General features: G+C 44.8%; 1 protein-coding gene across 1 annotated transcript; it reads right to left on the minus strand.

Annotated features, from left to right (window-relative positions):
* Nucleotides 1–3,538: 3,538 nt before the first annotated feature.
* TIGIT (T cell immunoreceptor with Ig and ITIM domains) lies at nt 3,539–21,260 on the minus strand. The gene is made up of 4 exons (XM_004272089.3): nt 21,123–21,260; nt 19,733–20,062; nt 17,257–17,363; nt 3,539–5,916 (listed from the first exon to the last, which is right to left on the minus strand). The coding sequence occupies exons 1-4, from the start codon at nt 21,184–21,186 to the stop codon at nt 5,686–5,688; spliced, it is 732 nt and encodes a 243-aa protein (XP_004272137.2). The 5' UTR covers nt 21,187–21,260; the 3' UTR covers nt 3,539–5,685.
* Nucleotides 21,261–21,543: the final 283 nt, after the last annotated feature.

A 21,543-nucleotide genomic window follows, 5' to 3' on the forward strand; every position in this document is an offset into this window, starting at 1 on the left:
ATGCAGGCTTTGGGTTGGAGGAGGTGAGTGTGGATGGACATTCCCACCAGTGTGAGGAACACAAAGCTACCCAGGCATGGGCTTGGGATGGGGAGAACCTGGGCTGAAAGGTGACCTCTATGAATTTAGATACTGATGTCTTGCAACTCAATCACTGAGCCCCTAAGTTCACCTGATATTCTAGGAAGTACAAAATAAAAGGAAGGAAACATTTTCCTGATGCATGATCTTCCCCTATTTGATTTCTGTGACTCTTAGCAACATCATAATGATGCCAGCCAGCTTCACCCAGAGCCCTTGATCTCTCTGTGCGTCATCATCTCTCCTGAAGCCTCTTTCCTGCCTGTTGAAAATGTGGTGGTGTGGTTTATACATGGACTATAGCAATAGTAAATGGCACACGGACTACTCATACAGCACTTAATAGTTTACAAAGTTTCTCCTTCACACACTTTATCCATCCCTACAATTACCTTGTGAAACATTATTACACTAACTTACAGAAACAGAAGTTCAGAAATATGTCTTTCCCAATATAAAACAATTAATAAACTAGTGCCTAAAGTCAAATTTTTGAAATCCAATGATATATATACCACACCAGTGTTTCTCAAACTTGAGTAATGTGTATATACTTACAAAGGAAGAAAGCACTTCTCACAGACCCCTCCCCACGGGAAGATTCTGTGATTATTTTTATTATAATTCCTATTAATACATTAATTAATAATTAATAGAATGTATTTTTATTAAACCCTTTCTGAAATATGCTCAAACATAAAACCAGGTAAACCTATTATGCTTATACCTCTTACAGAATTATAAAACTAAAATATGAACTTATTTACAAAACATAGACCCACAGACGTAAAAAACAAAGTTATGGTTATCAAAGGGGAAGTGGGGGAGGGATAAATTAGGAGTTTGAGATTAACATATACACACTACTATATATAAAATAGATAACCAACAAGGACCTACTGTACTGCACAGGGGACTATACTCAATATTTTGTAATAACCTATAAGGGAAAGGAATCTGAAAAAGAGTGTGTGTATATATATATATATATATATATATATATATATATATATACACACACACACACACACACACATATATATGTATATGTTGTATAACTGAATCAGTTTGCTGTATACCTGAAACTAACACAACATTGTAAATCAACTATACTTCAGTTTTTTAAAAAAACTAAAATAAAAATAAGTACAGGTAAACGACACAAGTTTAATATATTGGATGAGGCTTTGCTGACTTGAAGTCACTGCTCACAAAGGGAGATGCACTGCCTGCCCCGGGTCCTGGTGCTGTGGCCCTACATGACAGGGTACAAAGTAAGAACAACTCTCCCATCACTTTCCTAGTATTTCAACTACTGCAAACTCTTCCACCTCTCCACCTTCCTGGAGCAAATGAATCTTTTATGAATTAAGCTTCCCTGTCTTGAAATCAACTTAATTAGAAACACAAATATGAAGACTGAAGACAATGACAAAGAAGGTCATCAATATCCAAGACACGTTTGACTTTTCTAAAGACTATCACACTTAACACAGAGAAGTTTTAAATAGTTACCGAGAGCTTGCAGACCTCAAGGATATATCTGCAACGTCTTAGCATTCCTTAAATCCCAACAAGATTTGATGCCCCCCAGGGACCTCTGTGGCACCATAAGCAGTGCCAGGCACAATAACATTAATTCAGCATTTTACAGCTTGCAAACACTCAACCACATTACCTTACTTCATCTCCCAAGAACCTTATAAAGTAGATATTATTATTACCATTTTACAAATAAGGAAACATTTGTAATGAGGATCAAGAGGTTAAGTGGCTCATCCAATGTCATGAGGCTAACTAGCAGTACTCAGCACTTGGACAAGTATTCTGACTCCCAATCCACGACACCACAGCTACTGCTCTTTTGACCTCTATAAAATCAACTAGACTTTTAGTGGCAGAGGCGATGTTCTTAACAACCTTCTGACATGACGTAAGGATGACTGTTGGCCAAGGCAAGTCTTGTGATGCAAGTCTATTCCTGCGTAACACCTGTGAGTTGCAAACTTCTTGTCAGTTCTTGCCCTGTTTATATGAACCACTTAGCTACCACAGATACCTTTGGGGAAGAGTCTGAAATAAGTAAATGCACAGCTTGCTTTTGGTGTCATGCTTGTCTTGATCAAAGGAGGACAGAAGAGAACAGAAGAACACCTCCATGTTTCTTCCTGGTGGTAGCCCTTTCAAATGCATAACATCTGCAGATCCATCCAATGGCTTATAGACACTCATCTCTGTGTTTGTTCCACATGCAAGGCAATTACTAGAATCGTGATATCTAATATACTAGCCACCGGTCACATGTTGCTATTTACATTACTTTTAAGTTAATCAAAATTAAATAAAATTTAAAGTTCCTTAGTCACATTAGCCACATTTCAAGTGCCAATAGTCACGTGTGGCTAGGGGCTGCCATGTTGGAGAGCACAGGTATAGAGGATTTCCATCATCAGAGAAAGTTCTATCGGATAGTATTGTCCTAGACTCTAACTTATGCAACAACAACAACAACAAAATTCTCTCAAGCATCAAAGTATATAATTCTGACTTCCAGAAAACTCAGGCTCTTACATGCATAAGGCTCTCCTGGGCCTCTGGGCAGGTGTGCTCGGAGTGGATGTGGGAGATTACTGCAGTTTTGCAGGCCTAGAAAGAACCAGAAGATGGAACAAAACACTCACACTTCACAGCTGGCAGCTACAGCCATGCTGCTGACTCCCTCCTTTGGTGGGGTTTGGTGAGCCCACCAGAACGCTGCCATTCATGTGCAGCACACACAGCCACCCTGCCTGTCCAGCCCAGCACTGATGGAATCTGTATAAACCTGAGTCCGTGATGGTTCATTTCCAGGGGCCCGCAGGCTGAGAAGGCGCAAGTCATGAAATAAAATTGCATGGGAAGGTTCTAGCCACTCATGAAGGTCATCTACCTCAAAGCTCCATGACTCATAATCTCTCTTATTTGTTCAGTATAATTCTTTGGGTTACAGATCAGACTCTATATGCCCAGGCTTAGAATGTGGAGTAATAAGGAGTAGGGAGTCAGTAAATGTATTTTTCTTCGAACTCACATTTATTGATTCATTTATTCTCCCTTCCCCCTATCATGGAATCTAAGAGGGGATCCAGGACAGTTTAGGAGCTCTTCCTGTCTACACTTAGTGGTCTCCCACCTCAATCTCTCCTGTGATCCTTCCTTATACTTCTCAAAAGACATAATAAGAGGGAAAAGACTCCTCAAGCCCTGTGTTGAATGAGAGACAGACAGAGCCCACCAGTCAGTGATAGACACCCTCCCCCGGTACCACCTTGGCTGGGGTTTAGAGTCTACAGCTGCGTGGTCTAACACAAATACAATGGGAGCCACATAGGCAATTTTAGATTTTCCAGTAGCCACATTAAAAAAGTAAAAAGAAACAGGTGAAATTAATTTTAATAATATATTTTATTTAACACAAATATACAAAATATAATTTCAACATGTAATCAATATTTTTTCAATTACTCATGTGACAGTTTACATTCTTATTATTCACACTAAGTCTTCAAAATCTGGCATGTATTTTCTACTTCTAGCACAGCTCATCTCAATAGGACTAACCACATCCCACGTGAGAGCCACATGTGGAAAGTGTCTGCCGTACTGGACAGGCATGTCTCCAGGAAACTGGCTTTTAGGGGGTTGTCTTCTCAGGTCTCCAAGGAAAATCTGGTTCAATGAATTTCACTTTCAAATTTATTTTCCGTCTAATTCAATCTCATTTTAGTAACCTGTCCCATTTACAACATCTATGGGCTCCTTTGTATTTTTAGCACCATCCAAACGGCATCTGTAAATGTTTCCCTGTTACCATAATCAGGTTAAATAACACCCAACTGTCAGTCCAGCCTCAGCCCAATGTCCTTTTCCAAATCAAACCACCACTCCCTTTTTGTCATGATATGTTAGCTCATTTGTGAACTGTGAATTGTCTTCTACTCCCAACCAATCTGCACTAGTTTTGCAATAAAAATGCTGTGAACTGCCATGGCAAATAACAGCATTTTTACAGGTATCTATCTTTCTTCCAAAGGACTTGGCACTCTGGACAGATTTCAGCTCATGGCTCCTGACTACATACTTGTTGGTAGAGAACTGAGAAAAATCAAAATCAAAATGCAAGGAGGAGTAGCAGTTGAATTGTCTCCTCACTAATCAGCCTAACTCTCAGGAAGCAGGGCAATGTTCCATTTTAACCATTGGTAAAGGACAGTCTTGCTTCACATTTTCTCTCAGTTCCTGTGCCCATGAAAGAAAATCAGTCTCCTATAAACCCAACCTCCCTCATTCTTCTAAGAGAGGTGGTGGGAGCATAAAGCCTGAATGCCCGCTAAACAGAAATGAGCAGCTCAGATGCCACTCTAACCCCAGCACAAAGAGCTCAGGGTGTGAATTTAAGGGTTCCAGGCAGCTAGTTTGAGGTGCTCATTTTTTAAAACTTCCATCACCCTCCTTCGTTTTCCTGTGAAGAGTCCCTATTTTAAAATCCAGATTTTCCTTTCGGTGGGAAACAGATTCTTTCTTCAAAGGCTCAATGGCAGATTGATAGAGAAGAGGTGGATCTCGGCCCAAGGGCTGAACTACAGCTCCTGCAGTAGACACACACCATTTCTGTGGGCTTCCCCAACGCACGTGACTGGAAGAGCCTACAATCCTCTATATCAGGTCATCACTAGCTTCTGCGTACATCAAGCAAAAGGAGATTTGAAAGTCTGCCCAGAGAACAGAATCTGAAGTCTTGCTGGCTCCCTTGATGCCAGGGTCTTCCATGTGGGACTTTCAGCTCCCAACTTTAGAATCTATGAATTCTCTGGACAAAAATCCTGCTCTCCCAGCCCAGCCGCACTGTTCCCTACATCCTCTCAGGCCACTTCCCCACAGATGAGCTCATCCTGACCATCTCACCCTCACCTGACATGTCTTCCCAAAGGCCTGTGTCTTGGACCCTTACCTCCTCACTACTTTTTAATGTAAATGTTGTCTCCCCACTGAACTGTAAGTTCTCAAAGGGCTGGGACCCGAGTCAATGGTTTAGTCATCCTCCAATCTCCGCATACAAGCTGGTAGCATGCCTTAGTCCTAAAACGCCTTGGGTGTGTGAACGTTGACGCAGACGACAGTGGCAAATGAGACGAGGTGCCTCTGCAGTCACCCCATCCCCGAAATCCACCACAGAATCCTGTAGCCCTGAACCCTGCCCAATGCTCTTAGGGGGAATGCAGATCTCAGCCACAGGATCTGTTCCAACTGTCAGATTCGAAACCAGGTCAAGTGTTTGTTTGGTTTTCTAACTTTGCATTGGTAATCAAGATACAGGCTCCTCCCCGGGATCTGCCAAGATGGAACAGAAGGGAAGGGTAAAGGGAAGGCAGACACGGAGGAGGATGACATACATTCACTCAACCGAACACACCCACACACACGCGTGTGCAGACGTCCACATGCATACACACGCATACACACACACACACACACACACACACACACCCGTGACGGGCAGACGCCAATACGTCCATCTGTGATAGCACAGGCAGGACTGTGTCTCCCAGAGGATGCCCCCGGGAGCTAGCCCTCCTCGGCGGGGAAGCTGAAGCTCGCGAGGCTTCTGTAACTCAAGACGTTGAAGTAGTCGTGCGGCTCGGGCTCTGCGCGGTCCTCTCCCGGCTGCTCCCTGCAGACGCCGGCGTCCGCTCGCACACAGCTGCCCGGGGAGGACAGGACGCCGGGCCTCCACTCCTCCTGTTCAGACAGCCTCCTCCCGAGGCCACCTTCCGCAGAACGGATTCTGAGAGATTTCTTCCAAAAACAAAAAAACTACAAAGTGAGTATGTGGGGATGTCATTTAAAAGTTACTCCCCAAAATGATCCATAGTTCTAATGATCTCTTCCTTTCTCTCTCTCCCTCTCTCTCTCTCTCTCTCTCACACACACACACACACACACACACAAGTTGTGTTCTTATCCACAGCAGCTCCTTAACCCTTAATTTCTCAGCCTCTTCACCGTAGACTTCAGCACTAACCGCGCCCCGGAAAGGCTCCGGGCTACACGCACATGGCGGCCCACGCGCTCCTGCCTGTTCGCTGAGCCTGGGCAGGCGGCTTCCAGTCCCAGCTCTCTCTTACTCCTTCTCGCTGCCTCTGACGCCGCTGACCGCTTCGTCTTTGAGATGTTCTCCTTCCCTGGGCCCCGTGCCATCACTCTCTCCGCTTCTCCTCCTCCGCGGCCAGGCCTGCTCTTCTTGCCGCCGACACTTCAGCTCCCCAGGTAAAGAAGTTCCTCGGGGTTTCGGTCTCTGCTTTCTCGTGCCCGGTACTCTCTCTTCCTCTGTGCAGCACACTCGACACCTCATCCTTATGTACATCTGCAACCACCCTCTGTCCTCTAGGGATCCCCAAATCCCTCTCCAAACCAGCCCAGGCTTCCGCCCTGAGCTCCAGACCCGCCCTGTGACTCCACCCACAGCAAGCCCATACGCCACATGTAGTTTCGCTTTACGCCCCACAGCAGACTGTGTGTGATGCCCCCCAAAATGCCTTTTGCGATTTGGCCACACTCACTTTTCCAGCTTCATTTGCTGCAGTGCTTCCCCAACCAACAGCCCAACTCCCGGTATAGGGCCTGGATGCCAGAGAGGCACCGTTGATTGAGAATCTGCTATGAGCACCAAGCGGGCTAGCTTCTTTATGTCATCTCAGCACAACCCTATCGACGTTTCTACTTGTGAGTGAGCCGATAGGTTCAGACAGGTGAAGTCCCAGTTCTGACTTGGGTTTGTGGGATTCCAGACGATGCTCTTCTCAGCCAAGCTGCCTCTCATCTTGCCGTGTCTCGAATGCCATGCACTGTTTCCTGCCTCTCCTCCCACTGTCCATGCACCACAGTTCCCTGCAAAGCTGTCTGCTCACTCCTCCAGACCCGGTTCTACAGCACGTTGTCCAAGAAGACGCCTCTGAACTTCCGGGAGAGTAACATCCTTCCTGTGTGTTCCACTACGGTCCCGGGGAGTTCTCTGTTGTAACATTCATTGCTGCCTGGAATTTGTTTACCCTTCTGTCTCTTCAGGCCCCAAACTGTGAGCTCCCCTGAGGGGAGGATCTGTGCTGTATTCCTCTTGGTAACCTCGGAGTTCATAACAGATGCTCAGTATAGGTCTTAGGACTGAAATGCACACAAACACACACAAACTCACTCTCTCTCTCTCTCTTTCCTTGCTCGCTCCCTCCCCCACCTGGCCCCAAATCTAAATAAACGGGATCTTCCAAATCAAAATATGGACTCATGGTCGGACAAGTACATTTACACTTATGAGACAAGAGGATAGACCGTGAAACCTGTCTGGGAAAATCAAGGACGTGAAATCAGCCATCACGTCCATATGACAGCATCATAGGTGAGGGTTGTGCTTCACAGGCAAGAAAATCAGAGCAGCAGGCACAGGCGGGATGGCAGGAGAAATGCCTAATGGCGTGCAATGCAAAGGTGACATCCTCTCGGCCTTCGTGGATACTGCTCTAAAGCCGGTCACCTAGCCGCACTGGAGGTCCAAATGACAGACTCACAAAGAGCCACCACACACAGGCTTGGAAAATAACAACAAACACAAACCAGATTGCATTCTGCCCACCCCACTGCTTCCAGGATAGGAAACAGCACCATCCTCATTGGCATTGGCTAGTGTCAAGCTCTGCAGGACATAAATAGACGCAGAGAGGCTGAGCGGGAGGGTGGGCAGCATGGATGGGCGCCTTGAACACATATCGGAAGTTACAGGTGCGGCCTCACTGCGGGCCCTGAGGAGCTGGGGCCCACGGACTGTTTCATTCATTGCTTTTCAGTAGAAGTGGCTGCGCCTTACTGTAGGTGTGAAGGAAAGGGTTGTTATCGTAGGTCAAGCTGATTCTTGGCTTCAAGGAAGTCCTACATCCCTTGATGCAACCGTATCCATTTAAAAAATACAGATACCCGATTCTTTCTCAGAGAGCTGATTGTGGCTTTTTGTGTTGGTGTGTTCTCGTTCCCATTCTTAGACTGCCTACCCTTGCCTTCGAATCTTAGGACTATTTTGTCTTCCAGAAATCCTCTGGGAAATGTAAATATGCCTGAGCTGGGTCTCTCAGCTGTTCTGTTTTCATTCCATCCTGCATAGGGAACCCTGTCATTGTAATCAGTGTAAAAAACAAGTCTGGAATTAAGGCATTGATGTTGTTCTAAAAGACCAAACGAAGCTATGACGATAGCAACCATGGAGATTTGCAGGACAAATGTTACCCTCTTGGAGAACGTGAGAACAGACAGTTGGCAGTCACTGTCCTGCAGCTGGACACACCCATCTCTCCTTGCCCTCACAGAAGGTCCCCTGGGTGCACTTTTCCCAATAGTAGCTTAGCAAATAACATTCATTCATTTAGTCAAATCAATCTATGCAATATAACTAATTTATTGAGCACCAGGTATCATGAGGTGCTACAGTAAATAAATTTTATAATAATTATAAGAACTTAAGAAATAATGGTTATTCATACATGCCAGGAAAAATGCCAGGGGCCTTATGTGAATTATACGACTTGAGTTTTTCTACAACCCTAACAGGGCAATACCATAATTGTTCCCATTTTACAGATGAAGAAGGTGAGGGTCAGCAAAGTTAGGTGGCCCAGCTACTCAAGTGGTAGAGCCAGGATCCAAACCCTAGGTCTGTCTGATTCCAAACGCCAAACTCCTAAATAATTCAACCTACTGGCTCTCAGGGTCTGTAGGGAATACTGTTGGTGCCCTGCTCAGATCGCCTCACCACCTGACCAGTGCCTCCCTTCCCCAGACACTGGGAATCTAGGCTATGAGTGGCTCACAGCTGCCCCTTCTCTGGAGAATTGCTCTTGGACCTTTCCTGGTGAGCAGCCAACAGTCAACAACTGGCTGAGGTGGGTTTTCAAAAGGCTGGCCCCCTCCTCAAGGTGTGACCAAATCTGCTTCAACCACATCTCCCCCCGAAACCACATCCCTTAGCCCTACCTTGCTTCCTTCACCACTCTTCATCTGAGAGCCCAGCCCAATAAATCACTCTCACCGGAATTCCCATGCCAGGCTCCATGTCTGGGAACAAATCTAAAGAAGGCAGACTCTAGGATGGGATTGTGGAGGGGAATCCCTTACCAGCTGGATGGGAATACAGACCCCACCACTGGTGGTGAAATGGGAAGAGACACAAAGGGAAGGGGGTTATGAACTGGTGCAACAGCTCTGACATTTGAGAAGTATAGAGCAGATAGTGCTCCTTAGGACTGTGGGATTGGGTGGCTTTTACTAAATTCTGCTGTTGGACTGAGACGAGAACATGACAGATCTACCAGCAACTGAAAGCAAAGTGTGAGAATCAAAGCTCCTCTTCCTTGGCAACATTTAAAGAAATGCTCACCTCCAACACTGAAGAGCAGGCAGAGAACCTACCTATAAGGGCGACAGAACTTCAAAGATGGCTGAATTCTAAGCCTGGGCAAGACTCCACCAAAATCAGGGTCTGGGCGGGAATGGAGGCATTTCTGTGCATTGGGAGGAGGATCTCTTGGTAGATGCACTTGGGAGCCTTGAACCACCAGCTTCTCTTGCATCATCTGGAGCTGCAGAGGTGACCCCCTTCCCCGGGATGGAAGATGGGTCCTGTCAGGACCTGCCTCCCCTCCCCTATTGGCCATTGGCCCATAATTAGCAAAAATCTCAACCTACACTAACTGAGGGAATCCTGGGTATGCTGAGGGAGGAGAGAGGTTGTAACAAAAGGAGCTAACACATACTGGTGGAACTGGGAGAGTATGTTTGGGAGTGAATCCTGAGGGGAGTGGATCAGGGCTGGGTGAGTAGAACTTAAGACTGGATGAGGGACACATCATTTGTCAATATTAGGACACATCCCATGGCTCAAGATCTAACACCCTCACAAGGCCCCGGGACACAGCTGTCAACAGAGATGCCAACGGTGCTTTGGAAAACTAGGGAAGAAAGAAACAAAATGCTCAGAGAATTGGAGATGTTATCATAGACCCATGTGAAATAGTAAGAAGCATATATTTGTCTCTACCCCCAGTTCCTGCTAATATTTGGTCTCTATTAACCCCAGTTCCTGACACAGAGCTCCCTAAACTCCTAAAATATCCTGACTGATAGGAATGTCATACACAGGGCTCTTAAATCCCTTGGAATATCCTGGGTGACAGGGGTGTCTTTTGTTCCAATGAGATGACTTTTGCTGGGCTCCAGAATGGAGGCTGGTTACCAGAACGACCAAGCCATGATGAGAAGCTTGGAACCTCCAGCCCTACTCCCTATTCTCCAGAGAGCGGAGGGGGCTGGAAAATGAGTTAATAACCGATCATGCCTGAGTGATGAAGTCTCCATAAAAATCCCAGAAGTGTGAGATTTGGAGTTGATGAATATATCTACATGCTGGGAGGGCGGCACACCCAGCACCTTGGGGAGAGAAGCACCTGTGCTCAGGACCCTTCGAGACCTCACCCTATGTATTTCCTTCATCTGGGTATTCATCTGTATCCTTTATCAACTTCTTTATTCTATAATAAGCAGGTACGTGTAAGTAAGTGTTCTCCTGAGTTCTGTGAGTTGTCTTAGCAAATTATCGAATCCAAGGAGAGGGTTATAGGAACCTCAATATACAGCCCGTCAGTCAAAGGTACAGGTGACAACCTGGGACTTGCAATTGGCATCTGAAGGAGGGCAGTCTTGGAGGACTGAGCCCCTAACCTGATGTTAACTCCAAGCAGATAGTGTCAGAACTGGACTGACTGTAGGACACTCAGGGGGTGTAGGAGAATTGGTCAGTGTGGCAGTAAACCCACACATCTGGTGTCAGAAGTGTTCTGTGCAGTGCTAAGAGTAGAGAAGAGGAAAAGACAGACAAACAGAGTTTTTCCCAATACAGTCTACTAAATCAGGGATTGGGAAACTCAGGCCCATGGGTCAAATCTGGGGTACCACAGACTTTTGTACTGCTCACGAGCTAAAAGTGGATTTTATATTTTTAAGTGATTAAAAAAAAATCAAGAGAACAGTATTTTATTAAACATGAAAATTATATGAAATTCAAATTTCAGTGTTTATAAATAAAGACTTATTGAAACACAGCCGCACTCCCTCATTTACATATTGTCTGTGATGCTTTCACAGTGCGATGGCAGAGCTGAATTTTTGCAACAGAGACCGTAAGGCCCACAAAAGCTAAAAGATCCTGGCCCTTTACAAAGAAACTTCGCCAATTCCTGTACTAAGTAATTTTTTAAATCCAACAGCTGATTATGTTTCTTGGGAAGATCCAGAAGACACCCTTTTGCTGAGGTGGAAAGGAATGTGCTAGTTAGGGGAGCACCAGCGTCATTGAGGGGCTCAGAGATGTCTCTCCTCTATAGGCTGGAGCTGAAGTAGGCAATGCTTTTATAGAACTGGATCCCCAGTAGAAAGAGGGATGAGGAGATGCCAAAATAATATAGGGACAGATGGCAGCACTTAAGAAACAAGGTGGATGTAACTACTGCAATGGCAGCCAAGGAAGCCTGGCCCACAGGGATAGTAAGATGGCTAATAAAGCCCAGTGTGTTCCTAGGAGAAATATAGATGGACAGCCAACAAGGGTATTGCTTAAATGTATAATCAAAAGATCAAGGATACATGAGAGTAGACGGAAGCATGGAAAGTCAAGATTTCTTGCCCATTTCCAGGTCTATAATAGTACTGGCTTGGATACTGTCTGTTCACCCCTCAACGTCACTCTCCAACCTTCTGCACCCTCTTCTGTGCCCAGAAAAGACTGAACTATGCGTACTGAATCAGTGAGTTCCCTTGTCCTCTGGCTTGAGTTTGGGTTCAGCCAATGCAAAGCAACAATAGGAGAATGGAGGGAAAGAGTGCGAGGTGAGGGTATATATTCTCCTGGCATTCTCTCTGCAGGGTGGACTTGGACTGGCTGTGGCCTTCAATCAAAGATTACAGGGCTTCCCTAGTGGCACAGTGGTTGAGAGTCCGCCTGCCGATGCAGGGGACATGGGTTCGTGCCCCGGTCCGGGAAGATCCCACATGCCGCAGAGCAGCTGGGCCCATGAGCCATGTCTGCTGAGCCTGCGCGTCCAGAGCCTGTGCTCCGCAACGGGAGAGGCCACAACAGTGAGAGGCCCGCGTACCGCAAAAAAAAAAAAAAAAAAAAAGATTACAGTACTTCTCAAAGTGGTCCCTCCACACAACTGTCTCTTTTCAGGTCCTATTCATCATCCTCCCTCCCAGGTTCCAGTAATCATCCTCTCTCCTTTCCCCTAAAGAACTAGGGTTGGTAACAACACACTCCTACACTCCCGCTTATGGTTTCCTTATATGCTTCCCAGTCCTTTGTAAATCTCCTTATTAAACTATCCTCAAACTACTCATGCTGAGAATACTATGTGTTCCCTGATGGACCTTGAATAATACAGGTATAAAATGCATTTAAGCAAAGAGAGAGAGAAGACTGGAAACTATAGCCAAAGCACATGAAAAAACAGAGAGGAACTAGTTTAGACAGGAAGCAATGGACATGTCAAAGAGGGGGCTGATGAATAAAACATTTTAGAAGGGGAGCCACAGAACTTAATAGCTACTGGACTCTCTCTTTTCACCTTTTCCCCTTTCCCTTATACAAAGATGACCAAAGTTGGTCTGGGATACTGGCCTGGAAATGAACCAGTCTTAATCCTTAACAGGAAAATGTGTTCTGCTGCTTCTAAAGAGCTTTCCATATGTCCATGCCAGAGCTGCAGAGCTCTGGAGACAGCAGAGGACATTTGTTCACCAACCACCATAACAGCTCCCTGCCCAGCTCAGAGATCAATCATCATTCTCTTCACCTCTCCCCTCTAGTCAATCACTTCTCTTTCCCTCACCTTCCCCTAGAGGTTTCATTTACTAAACCTGTCTACTGTGATAACCAAGACATAAATGAAAATACTATAAGTCATTGACTTCCTCGATAGCACTAGCCACATCTCAGCCACTGCTGGATCCCCAGTACTCTGTTCCATGATGTCTGTTGAATGACAAGGAATAAATGGCCACATCTCTGTGAACCAGGTAGGTCAGCAATCTCAGTGTTTGTTTCGTAAACCTGGAAGTGAGGGTTTGAACCATAGGACAATAGATTTTTGTAGGCAAGTTGGTGGACCAGGCAGTCATCTTCTGGTATTAGATTTTATGTAACTTTCACCTATCACATGAGCTTTCCTACCATTTGGAGAATCTCTTTCACTTTCTCTAGACCAAATTAACAAGGTCCAACAGGTGCCTGGAGCACTGTTAGACCAGTGACTGGGGGAGACCTGGCCAATTTGTAACTCAGAGGGGAACAAGACTTTAGTTTTGCTACCAAAATACCTTTTCCCATCCTCACTCCAATCTGTTCTCAGTAAAATAAGGTTAGAGTGAGTGTTCCTGGGCTCTCTTCATTTGTAGATCTGACTGAAGACAGAACATGTGTCAAATGGAACGTGTTATTTTTACATCAGTACCCTAGTTATTGATGGTAGGTTACAGAAAGCAAACTGAGTTTATCTACACAGAAAACTAAGAGAATTTAAGATGTAAGATATTAGGCTAAGTGTTCAAGATGAGTCACTGGTAATAGACATGAGTGTGCACAGAAGTGTAACTCCGTAAGCAGAATTAACACTAGGAAAATATATACAATTTTTTATCCTAGGCAGGGATATAGAATTAAGGCTGTTTAAAATGCAAAATACCATGAGGTCTAAGTGGAGGAACATTACAATAGCACTTTCTTATTAAGCAATTCTAGTTTGTGTAATTCATCTCAACTCTGAGGCCTGGAGAGGGAAGTAGCTCTCGGTCTTCAGAGGAGTGACAAGAGTAAAATAGTAAAATAGATGTTAAGTAAGAAAAAAGAGAAAGTCAAAGGATGGTCCATTTCTGAGACAGGGAGAAAAGGAAAAAGAGGACAAGAGCTCACAATAAGCAAGCAAGATGGAACCAGAGCCTAAGAACACACATCTGTCCACATCCCTCCCTCTCTGGGACTGGCAGTGACCTGGCCACATTCAGGCTAAACGGCTGTTCAGGAATCAGGTACAGAGGGGCTAGAACTCGAGTTGGGGGTCTTGACCCAATATAGCCAAAGGTAGAGAGTGGGTGGACTGGGTAAATATGTTCTGCTTGTAAAAGTCAGCCTTTGAGTGCAGATATGAAATACAACATAAGAAATAGGAGTTCTGCTTCTGGTAGAACAATGATTGCCTATGTTGCTTTGAGCCAACCTTTCCAGGGAGAATAGCTAGAAAAACTGAACAAAATATTATAAACATCTATCTGTATTAATCAGAAATCTATCCAATCAGTGAGAAATTTGTGGTCTGGGGAGCAAGATCCAGGAGTAGGAAGCCCAGAGAGATGAGATGAGCATTGTGGGGTTGGGAAGGGTATGGATTTTCTCCTAGAGAAATTGCCTGAAAGTCATGGCTGAGAGGCAAATTAGCTACACAGAATTTCTAGCTGGAGGGACAAAATTTAGAGTTCAGAGGCCACCGAGGAAGGGAGACTCTGGCAAACACTACAGGCTTTGAGTTGGGACCCCAAAGGACTGCACTCTACAAGTAAGGAAGTAGCAGAAATTAAATCCAGCTTTAAATCCTCTCACTACTGATTTAATTAAGGTGATGGGAATGCTACTGCCTGAAGATTAGTTACCTGATGGAAGCAAAAAGGAATCTTCTTTAGAGGAAGATGATATTATCTACAGCCTCAAATTATGGTCACAGGTTTTCATGTAGAAATACAGCATTCAATGAAAAGTAAATAGTCGGAAAGATAAGATAGGTCCAAAAAACAAGCAAAAAGAGAGAATATTAAAAGACCCATAGAGAACCCAATTAATAGGAGTATCAGGCACAGATTTCAGAAGAACTATGATTAACATTTTCAAAGAATTAAAAACAAGATTGGGAATTTTGGCAGACTTTAAACTATCCAAACAAAGAACAAAATAGAAATCCTGGATCTGAAAAATATGATAATGGAAATTAAGAACTTAAGGGATGAGTTTAACAGAAGAGTAGATCCATCAAAGAAGAGACTTAGTAAACTGGAAGGCATGTCCAAAGAAAACAGTTGATGAGACAAGTAGATGGAAAATACAGAAAAGAGGGTAAGAGATGTTGGAAAAAGTGAAAATGTTGAAAATACCACATGATTAGAATTCCATAAGGAGAGGAAAACAAGGACAACGAAGTAATACATGAAGAAATAATAGCCAAGAATGATATAAAACTGACAAAAGATATCAAGCTACAAATTCAAAAAGCACTCCAAACCCCAAAGAGAATAAATACAAAGATGACTATATCCAATTATATCACCATATAATTGCTGAAAACCAAAGAGAAAGAAAATTTCTAAAGAACCAGAAAAAAAAAAAAACATTATCTTCCAAGGAGCAAAAATAAGATTCTCATGTAATTTCTGAACAGAAATATGAGAATCCAGAGACACTGGGGCAATACTTTCCACATGTTGAAAGAAAACAGCTGCCAACATAGAATTCTATACCCAGCAAAACAAATATATCACTTTTAAATTAAGGAAAAATTAAGATATTTTCAGATGAACAAAAAGCAAGATAATTCATCACTAGCATGCCTGCCCACAAGGAAATGCTAAGGGTATCCTTTGAGCAGAAGGAAAACTATCCTAGTTATAAGATAGAACATGCAGGAAGAAGTGAAGAGCAACAGAAAGCGTAAATCTAAATGAATATTGGCTCATAAGACAATAAATCATTTCCTTGGGGTTTAAAATAGAGAACTAAACTCCATGACAATAATAGCAGTAAGTTGGGGAAGTAGGTAAAGGGTTAATGTGTTCTAAGGTTCTTGCAAAATCCAAGAAATGATGAAAGTACTAATACATATTATACTTTAATAAATCAGGGATCTATTTTGTAATCTCTAGTGTAACCACTAAAAGAAAAGAAAAATGCATAACTACTAAATAGATCTTTTTAATAATAAAAAGTACTTAATTCAAAAGGCAGCAAGAAAGATTGGGGAAAGAAACAGGCAAAACAAATATGAAGAAAATAAAGTGGTAACTGTAAACCCACAGGTATCAGGAATAACAGCACCAGGTACCAGTCCAGAGAGAGCAAAGCAAGGCTGCAGAGTTGAGTTGTTAATCGAGGGGAACCAGAGTTGGAGGAAAAGTGAGTCAGGCACTAGGGAAGAGGATCTGAAACAAGGTGGAAAACAGTGCTGGGAATCACAGGCCTGTGTTCCCCGAAGTGTTTGTTTAGTAACTTAAGGCAACCTGGGATGGCTTAAAAGACCCAACAGGGCAGACAAAACAGGAGTGGGAATTCTTGCCTTTTCTAATCACTAACTACCAGTTACGACACAAGGATGTGGATATATTTCTTCATTGTTTACAAAGCTTTCACGTGCAATATGCCACCTGTTCATCACAACCCTGTGATACAGAGCGAGCAGAATCATCATCCCCATTTTATATATGAAGAAACAGAGACTTGGAAGATGAAACAGCATCCCTATCATCACACACTCAGTGCTGAGATTAGAAACTTCCAGTTCCCCGTCCAATACTCTTTCAGCCACGTGACCCCTTTAAGCAAGAGTAACAGAGGATTTACAACCTACTCATCTTGCCATGTACCTTTTACCTCTAAATTTTTGGAGTGTTGATTTCTCATTCTGAGGAAGTGCTAGATAGCCCAGCACTACTGAAGAGTTGTTAAAATTAAAGGAGCTAATGTTCAAAAACCCCTGGCACAGAGTAGATGCCCAAGATGCATCAACATCACAGTGGCTAAATCAAACTCTCAGAGGAGCGGCTTAAGGGACAAGCAGGAATTGTAGGCCACAGCAAGATGGGGAGGATACGGATCCAACCTTTCAGGAGCTCCCAGACAAGGGAAGGGACAGCAAAAGAGCATAAACAATGCCACTGAAAGGCAGAGCAAGGACTGTGAAGAAGGCACAATGAACAGTGGGAGAGATCACTTCTAGACAGGTGACAGGAAAGGACCAGGATGGCAGAGACGGGATGCCCAGGACTGAGATATGCAGCCAGAGTCATTACCTTTCTGGCCAGTGTGAGCACCACAATGACTGCTGTGCCGATGACTGCCAGCACTGTGGCCATGGCTCCAAGCAATGGGATCTGGAACCCAGCGCTGTGCTCAGCCACTAGAAGAGAACAAAACAAAGGTGAGTGGGCAGAGGCCGGAAGCAAAGGGCAACCATTACAAGGGAAGCCTCAGCGTCAGGGCACGGGCACGGGAATTGGCCAGGCCTTTCTCTAACCACAGGACTGGCGTCTTCAAGTCCATCTCTTTGGACAGCAGAGCATCTGCCAGGCCCGTCATGAAATCAATGCCTGATCTCTCAAGGGGTGTACCCCACACACTTGACACCAGCGCAGACCATTTTAACACTCCTTTCTCTTTTTGACAAAATCAATTTCAGTCATAATCTTGAAGTGAAACAAATAACATCCAGAAAAAAACCAGAAGGTGATTATTTTCTTTATTAAACTTCATATTTATAATCATACTAGTATAAAAAAAGTTTAATTAAAAATTAAAAGAACAGGGACTTCCCTGGTGGTCCAGTGGGTAAGACTCTGCGCTCCTAATGCAGAGGTCCCGGGTTTGACCCCTGGTCAGGAAACTAGATCCCACATGCATGCCACAACTAAGAGTCTGCATGCTGCAACTAAGAAGCCCACGTGCCGCAACTAAGACCAGGCACAGCCAAAATAAATAAATAAATACATATGAAAAAAAATTGAAAGAACATTAAAGTACAAAGAAGTAAAAAAGCATATAACCTTTCACCTTAAGCCTATAACACTTACTCCAACTCGGCTGTGAGACCCTGGAGGGAGTAATGTTCTGGAGTTTTATCCTTTGCTGTTTTGCCAGCACCTGGCACCTAACAGGTGCTTAATAAATACTCATGACATGAATTAAAGCATGAATAAGTGAAGTTCTATGAAGATGTAAAATGTAAATGCAAGGAGGAAAAGCCAAGAAGAGAGTTTTGAAAAGATGAGTGATGCTTGACCCAAGGAGAGTGTGAGGGAAACAGGAGTATTGTCAGGATGTGTGCTGGACTATAAGTGGAAGGGTTTCCAGGCTGCCTCATGCCATCCCCACCTCCTTCCCAGGAACTTGGGCAGAACCCGGGTGTCCAGGGCATTCTTGAAAGGAGAAGGGTGTAGCAGAGGCCGGGCCGCTCTTCCTTCTAACAAAGGGCTTAGATTGCCAGGAGGATGGCTAAAGCATGTAATCACTTAGGGCAAGGGCGGCACCCCCAGTACCCACGAGGTACCAGTAGCTGGGGGGGAGCCCAAATTCCCCCGAATGTATTCTTCCTGCTCTGAGGACTCAGTCTCCTGCCTTGGCCACAGGTAGGGAAAGAGGACTGATGGAGACCGAAGTTGGAGAGGGTCAGAGGGGCTGCAGAGGGCTCTCCACAGAACCAGAAAAGGATGGGGGCTCTTCCCCACGTGCTGCATTGGCCTATGCCAGGGGCCCTCAAGAAGTAGCACTCGAGAAGAAACTTTAAAATAACCTTTCATCTTCGCAGTTTACACATATTTTGCTAACTCAAACAATCTCCAACACCACTGATGTCAGCAAATGGCAGTTCCGAGAGTGTAGTTGAGTGGAACCAGAACACCTGTGTTGAAATCGGCTGTACCGCTCTGAGCAACAGACAGCCAACCCTCAGCCTCCACCTCCACCCAACAGTCAGATGGGGATCGGGGGATCGTTTCATACTTATGTTCATGCTTACTTACATACTTAATTCATGCTTGTCATGTTCCAGGGACTGTTCTAAGGGCATTTTTTTTTAAGTAAGTAATTCAATCCTACGTTAGCTCCTCAGGAGGTCTTACATCTTCTCCTCATTTCACAGACGGGAAAAACAAGGCACAGAGAAGACCAATAATCTTGTCTGAGGTCAACAGCAACGCCAGGATTTGGACCCAGGCTGCCTGAGCCCATCAGGACTCTGCTATCCTGTCCCTCAGCCATGATAACAACCCTTTCCCACCCTCCAGAGAACTGGTTTAAGTGTCCAGGTGGATAATGAAAGTAAAAGCATTTTGGAAACTATGAAGTACCACAGAAATGTAAATTTTTGTACATTTACACTTAGCACTGAGCTCTAATCCTTTATAAACCTAGTGGCTAATTCTAATCTGCACGATCGATGCTGAACTAATTAATGAGATCCTTTCTCACAAGACCTGAACAACTGGTCTTCCTAACAAATATACGTAAGAGGTGCCTTTACCCGAACAGTGGTTCTCAACCCTGGCTGCCCATTCAAATCATCGGGGTGCTTTTAGAACCTAGCACAACCTGCTCCGCCCCTCTGACTGAACTGGTCCGGGATGGGGTACCAGCATCAGTACCATTCAAAAGCTCCCAGGTGATCTGAACGTGAACCAGGGTTGGAAGGCCCCGCTCTGCAGTATCGGGCAGGAATGCGTTTTCTACCCTAGAGGATGACGGTCACCAGCCACCCTGCTCCAGAGAGCATACCTGAGCTTTGTAGGACTTCCAGAAAGACTGTCCCTTTGTAAATGCCATCAGGGTAGGTGTGATAGATGCAGATGTACTCTCCTGTGTCGTTCCTGGTCAGGGACTGGAGGGTGAGGCCCAGGTTGGGGCCTGGGACCATTCGCTCCGTGAAGGCTGGGTCGATGTACCACCCCAGGCTGGCATGATGAATGGCCAGAACGTGGTCCTGCTGTTTCCAGTTGACCTGGGTCACTTTGGCAGTAGTGGAGGAGAGGTGACATTGTAAGGTGACAGAGCCACCTTCCTCTGCAGAAATGTTCCCCGTTGTTACTATTCTGCCTGTCACAGCTCCTAGGGAAGGGGAAAAAAAGCATGCACTTTTAGCAGCTGGCCTTGAACCTTCCCGTAGAAATTCCAAGGCGGCTTTAGGCCAGAATTGATTTTTGCAATGACAGTCTCTCCAGTCTGCCCTGTCATTCCCCCATACAGACTGTAATTACTACACAACATAGCACTTCACCCTCTTAGGATATTCTGTGGGAATATACCTTCCTGATGAACTCATTGATTATTTCCACACACTTATCTTGTCTCCCTACCTAGAATATAAGCCCTTGTCAGCCATCGCTTCTGCTTGATTGTATCTTCCAGCAGCCAGTTCTGTGCTGGACACATTATCCTTTGAAACAAAACCTGGCTCTTTTGGTTGACAACCATTTGGGGTGTCCGGAAAATTTTTCAGGAAAGCCACGACATCCAAAGGAAAGGAGGCTTGGGGAGCAGCTCTGCTTCTCCAGGCAAAGCCACCATCCTCGACACTGACCTCCACCCCGGCTCCAGACGGTTCAGAAAGCAACAGGGAAACAAAATTATACTACGGTTTTTAAATATTTCTGCCCCCTTCAGAAATATTTGCTTATGTTATTTAATATAGAAGGAAATAGATTTAACATAAATTAAATCTCTAATAGTAGGATCTCTGGAATCTGTGACGAAGACGTTTTTTAATCCACAGGAAACATGCTGGGTTGGCCAAAAAGTTCGTGCGGGTTTTTCCATTACGGAAATACAATGTTTTTCTAGAAGTTTCCGCAAGGACAGAAGAAAGGAGGATGGCGCAGGAGTGAACTTCTCTCAGCAAACTCATCATCCCTCCTCCTTAGTCCCTTTCTGTCCTCCTGCTTCCTTCCTTGGTTCAGCCATTCTGGCAACCCCCATCCCCAAGTCCTTCAACTGCCGCCTAGTACAGAACTGTATCTCCTTCTCAGAGAGACAGCCGTTTCTCAACGAGGGGACACAGGGCTCTGAAAGCTGTGTTTCCTTCCCTCAGATGGATAAGACAATGGCTCCAGCCTCCCCCTTCCTCCGCCCGCTCTCCCTCCCCTTCCAGTCCCAGGCTAGACTTCAGTACCTGAGGCAGGGAGGCGAGCCTGCCTCAGCCCCTGGGCCCAGAGCAGTAGGAGACACCACTGCATGCTTCTGCCCAGGGGGCCGACAGGAAGGAGCTGCGGCCTCTTCTGCCAGCGAAACTGGCCGACTGCTGATGGCAGGGTGAAACTGAGCCTCTGAGGAAGAGAAGGTCTCGGAAAAACCAACTTCAGCAAAAACAACGTCGAAGGTAAAACTCACGACAAGTGCACAAACTGCACAGGGTGAGCCACAAGAAAGACCATGAAGGAAACACATTTAAAAATAAACAAAAATGTGGTTAGAGGTACACTGGTCTTTGGATTACTATTAGTCAACCTATTGTTTTTAAGTTCTGTCTCAATGCACTTTTGGTTTAAATTAGCCTTTATCTAACGAGCTCAAGCACATCTGTGTAATGCCCA

This window comes from Orcinus orca, chromosome 5 (genome assembly GCF_937001465.1).
Source record: "Orcinus orca chromosome 5, mOrcOrc1.1, whole genome shotgun sequence".
Taxonomy (NCBI): Eukaryota; Metazoa; Chordata; class Mammalia; order Artiodactyla; family Delphinidae; genus Orcinus; species Orcinus orca.

Bases quoted from the DNA above. Each gene is read 5' to 3' on its own strand.
- TIGIT (XM_004272089.3), bottom strand. From the start codon at position 21,186: ATGCAGTGGTGTCTCCTACTGCTCTGGGCCCAGGGGCTGAGGCAGGCT. The intron at 20,063-21,122 runs GTACTGAAGTCT...CCCCTTCCCTAG, and splicing joins GGCTCGCCTCCCTGCCTCAG to GAGCTGTGACAGGCAGAATA. The intron at 5,917-17,256 runs GTAATGACTCTG...TGTTTTTGGAAG, and splicing joins TGCTCACACTGGCCAGAAAG to AAATCTCTCAGAATCCGTTC.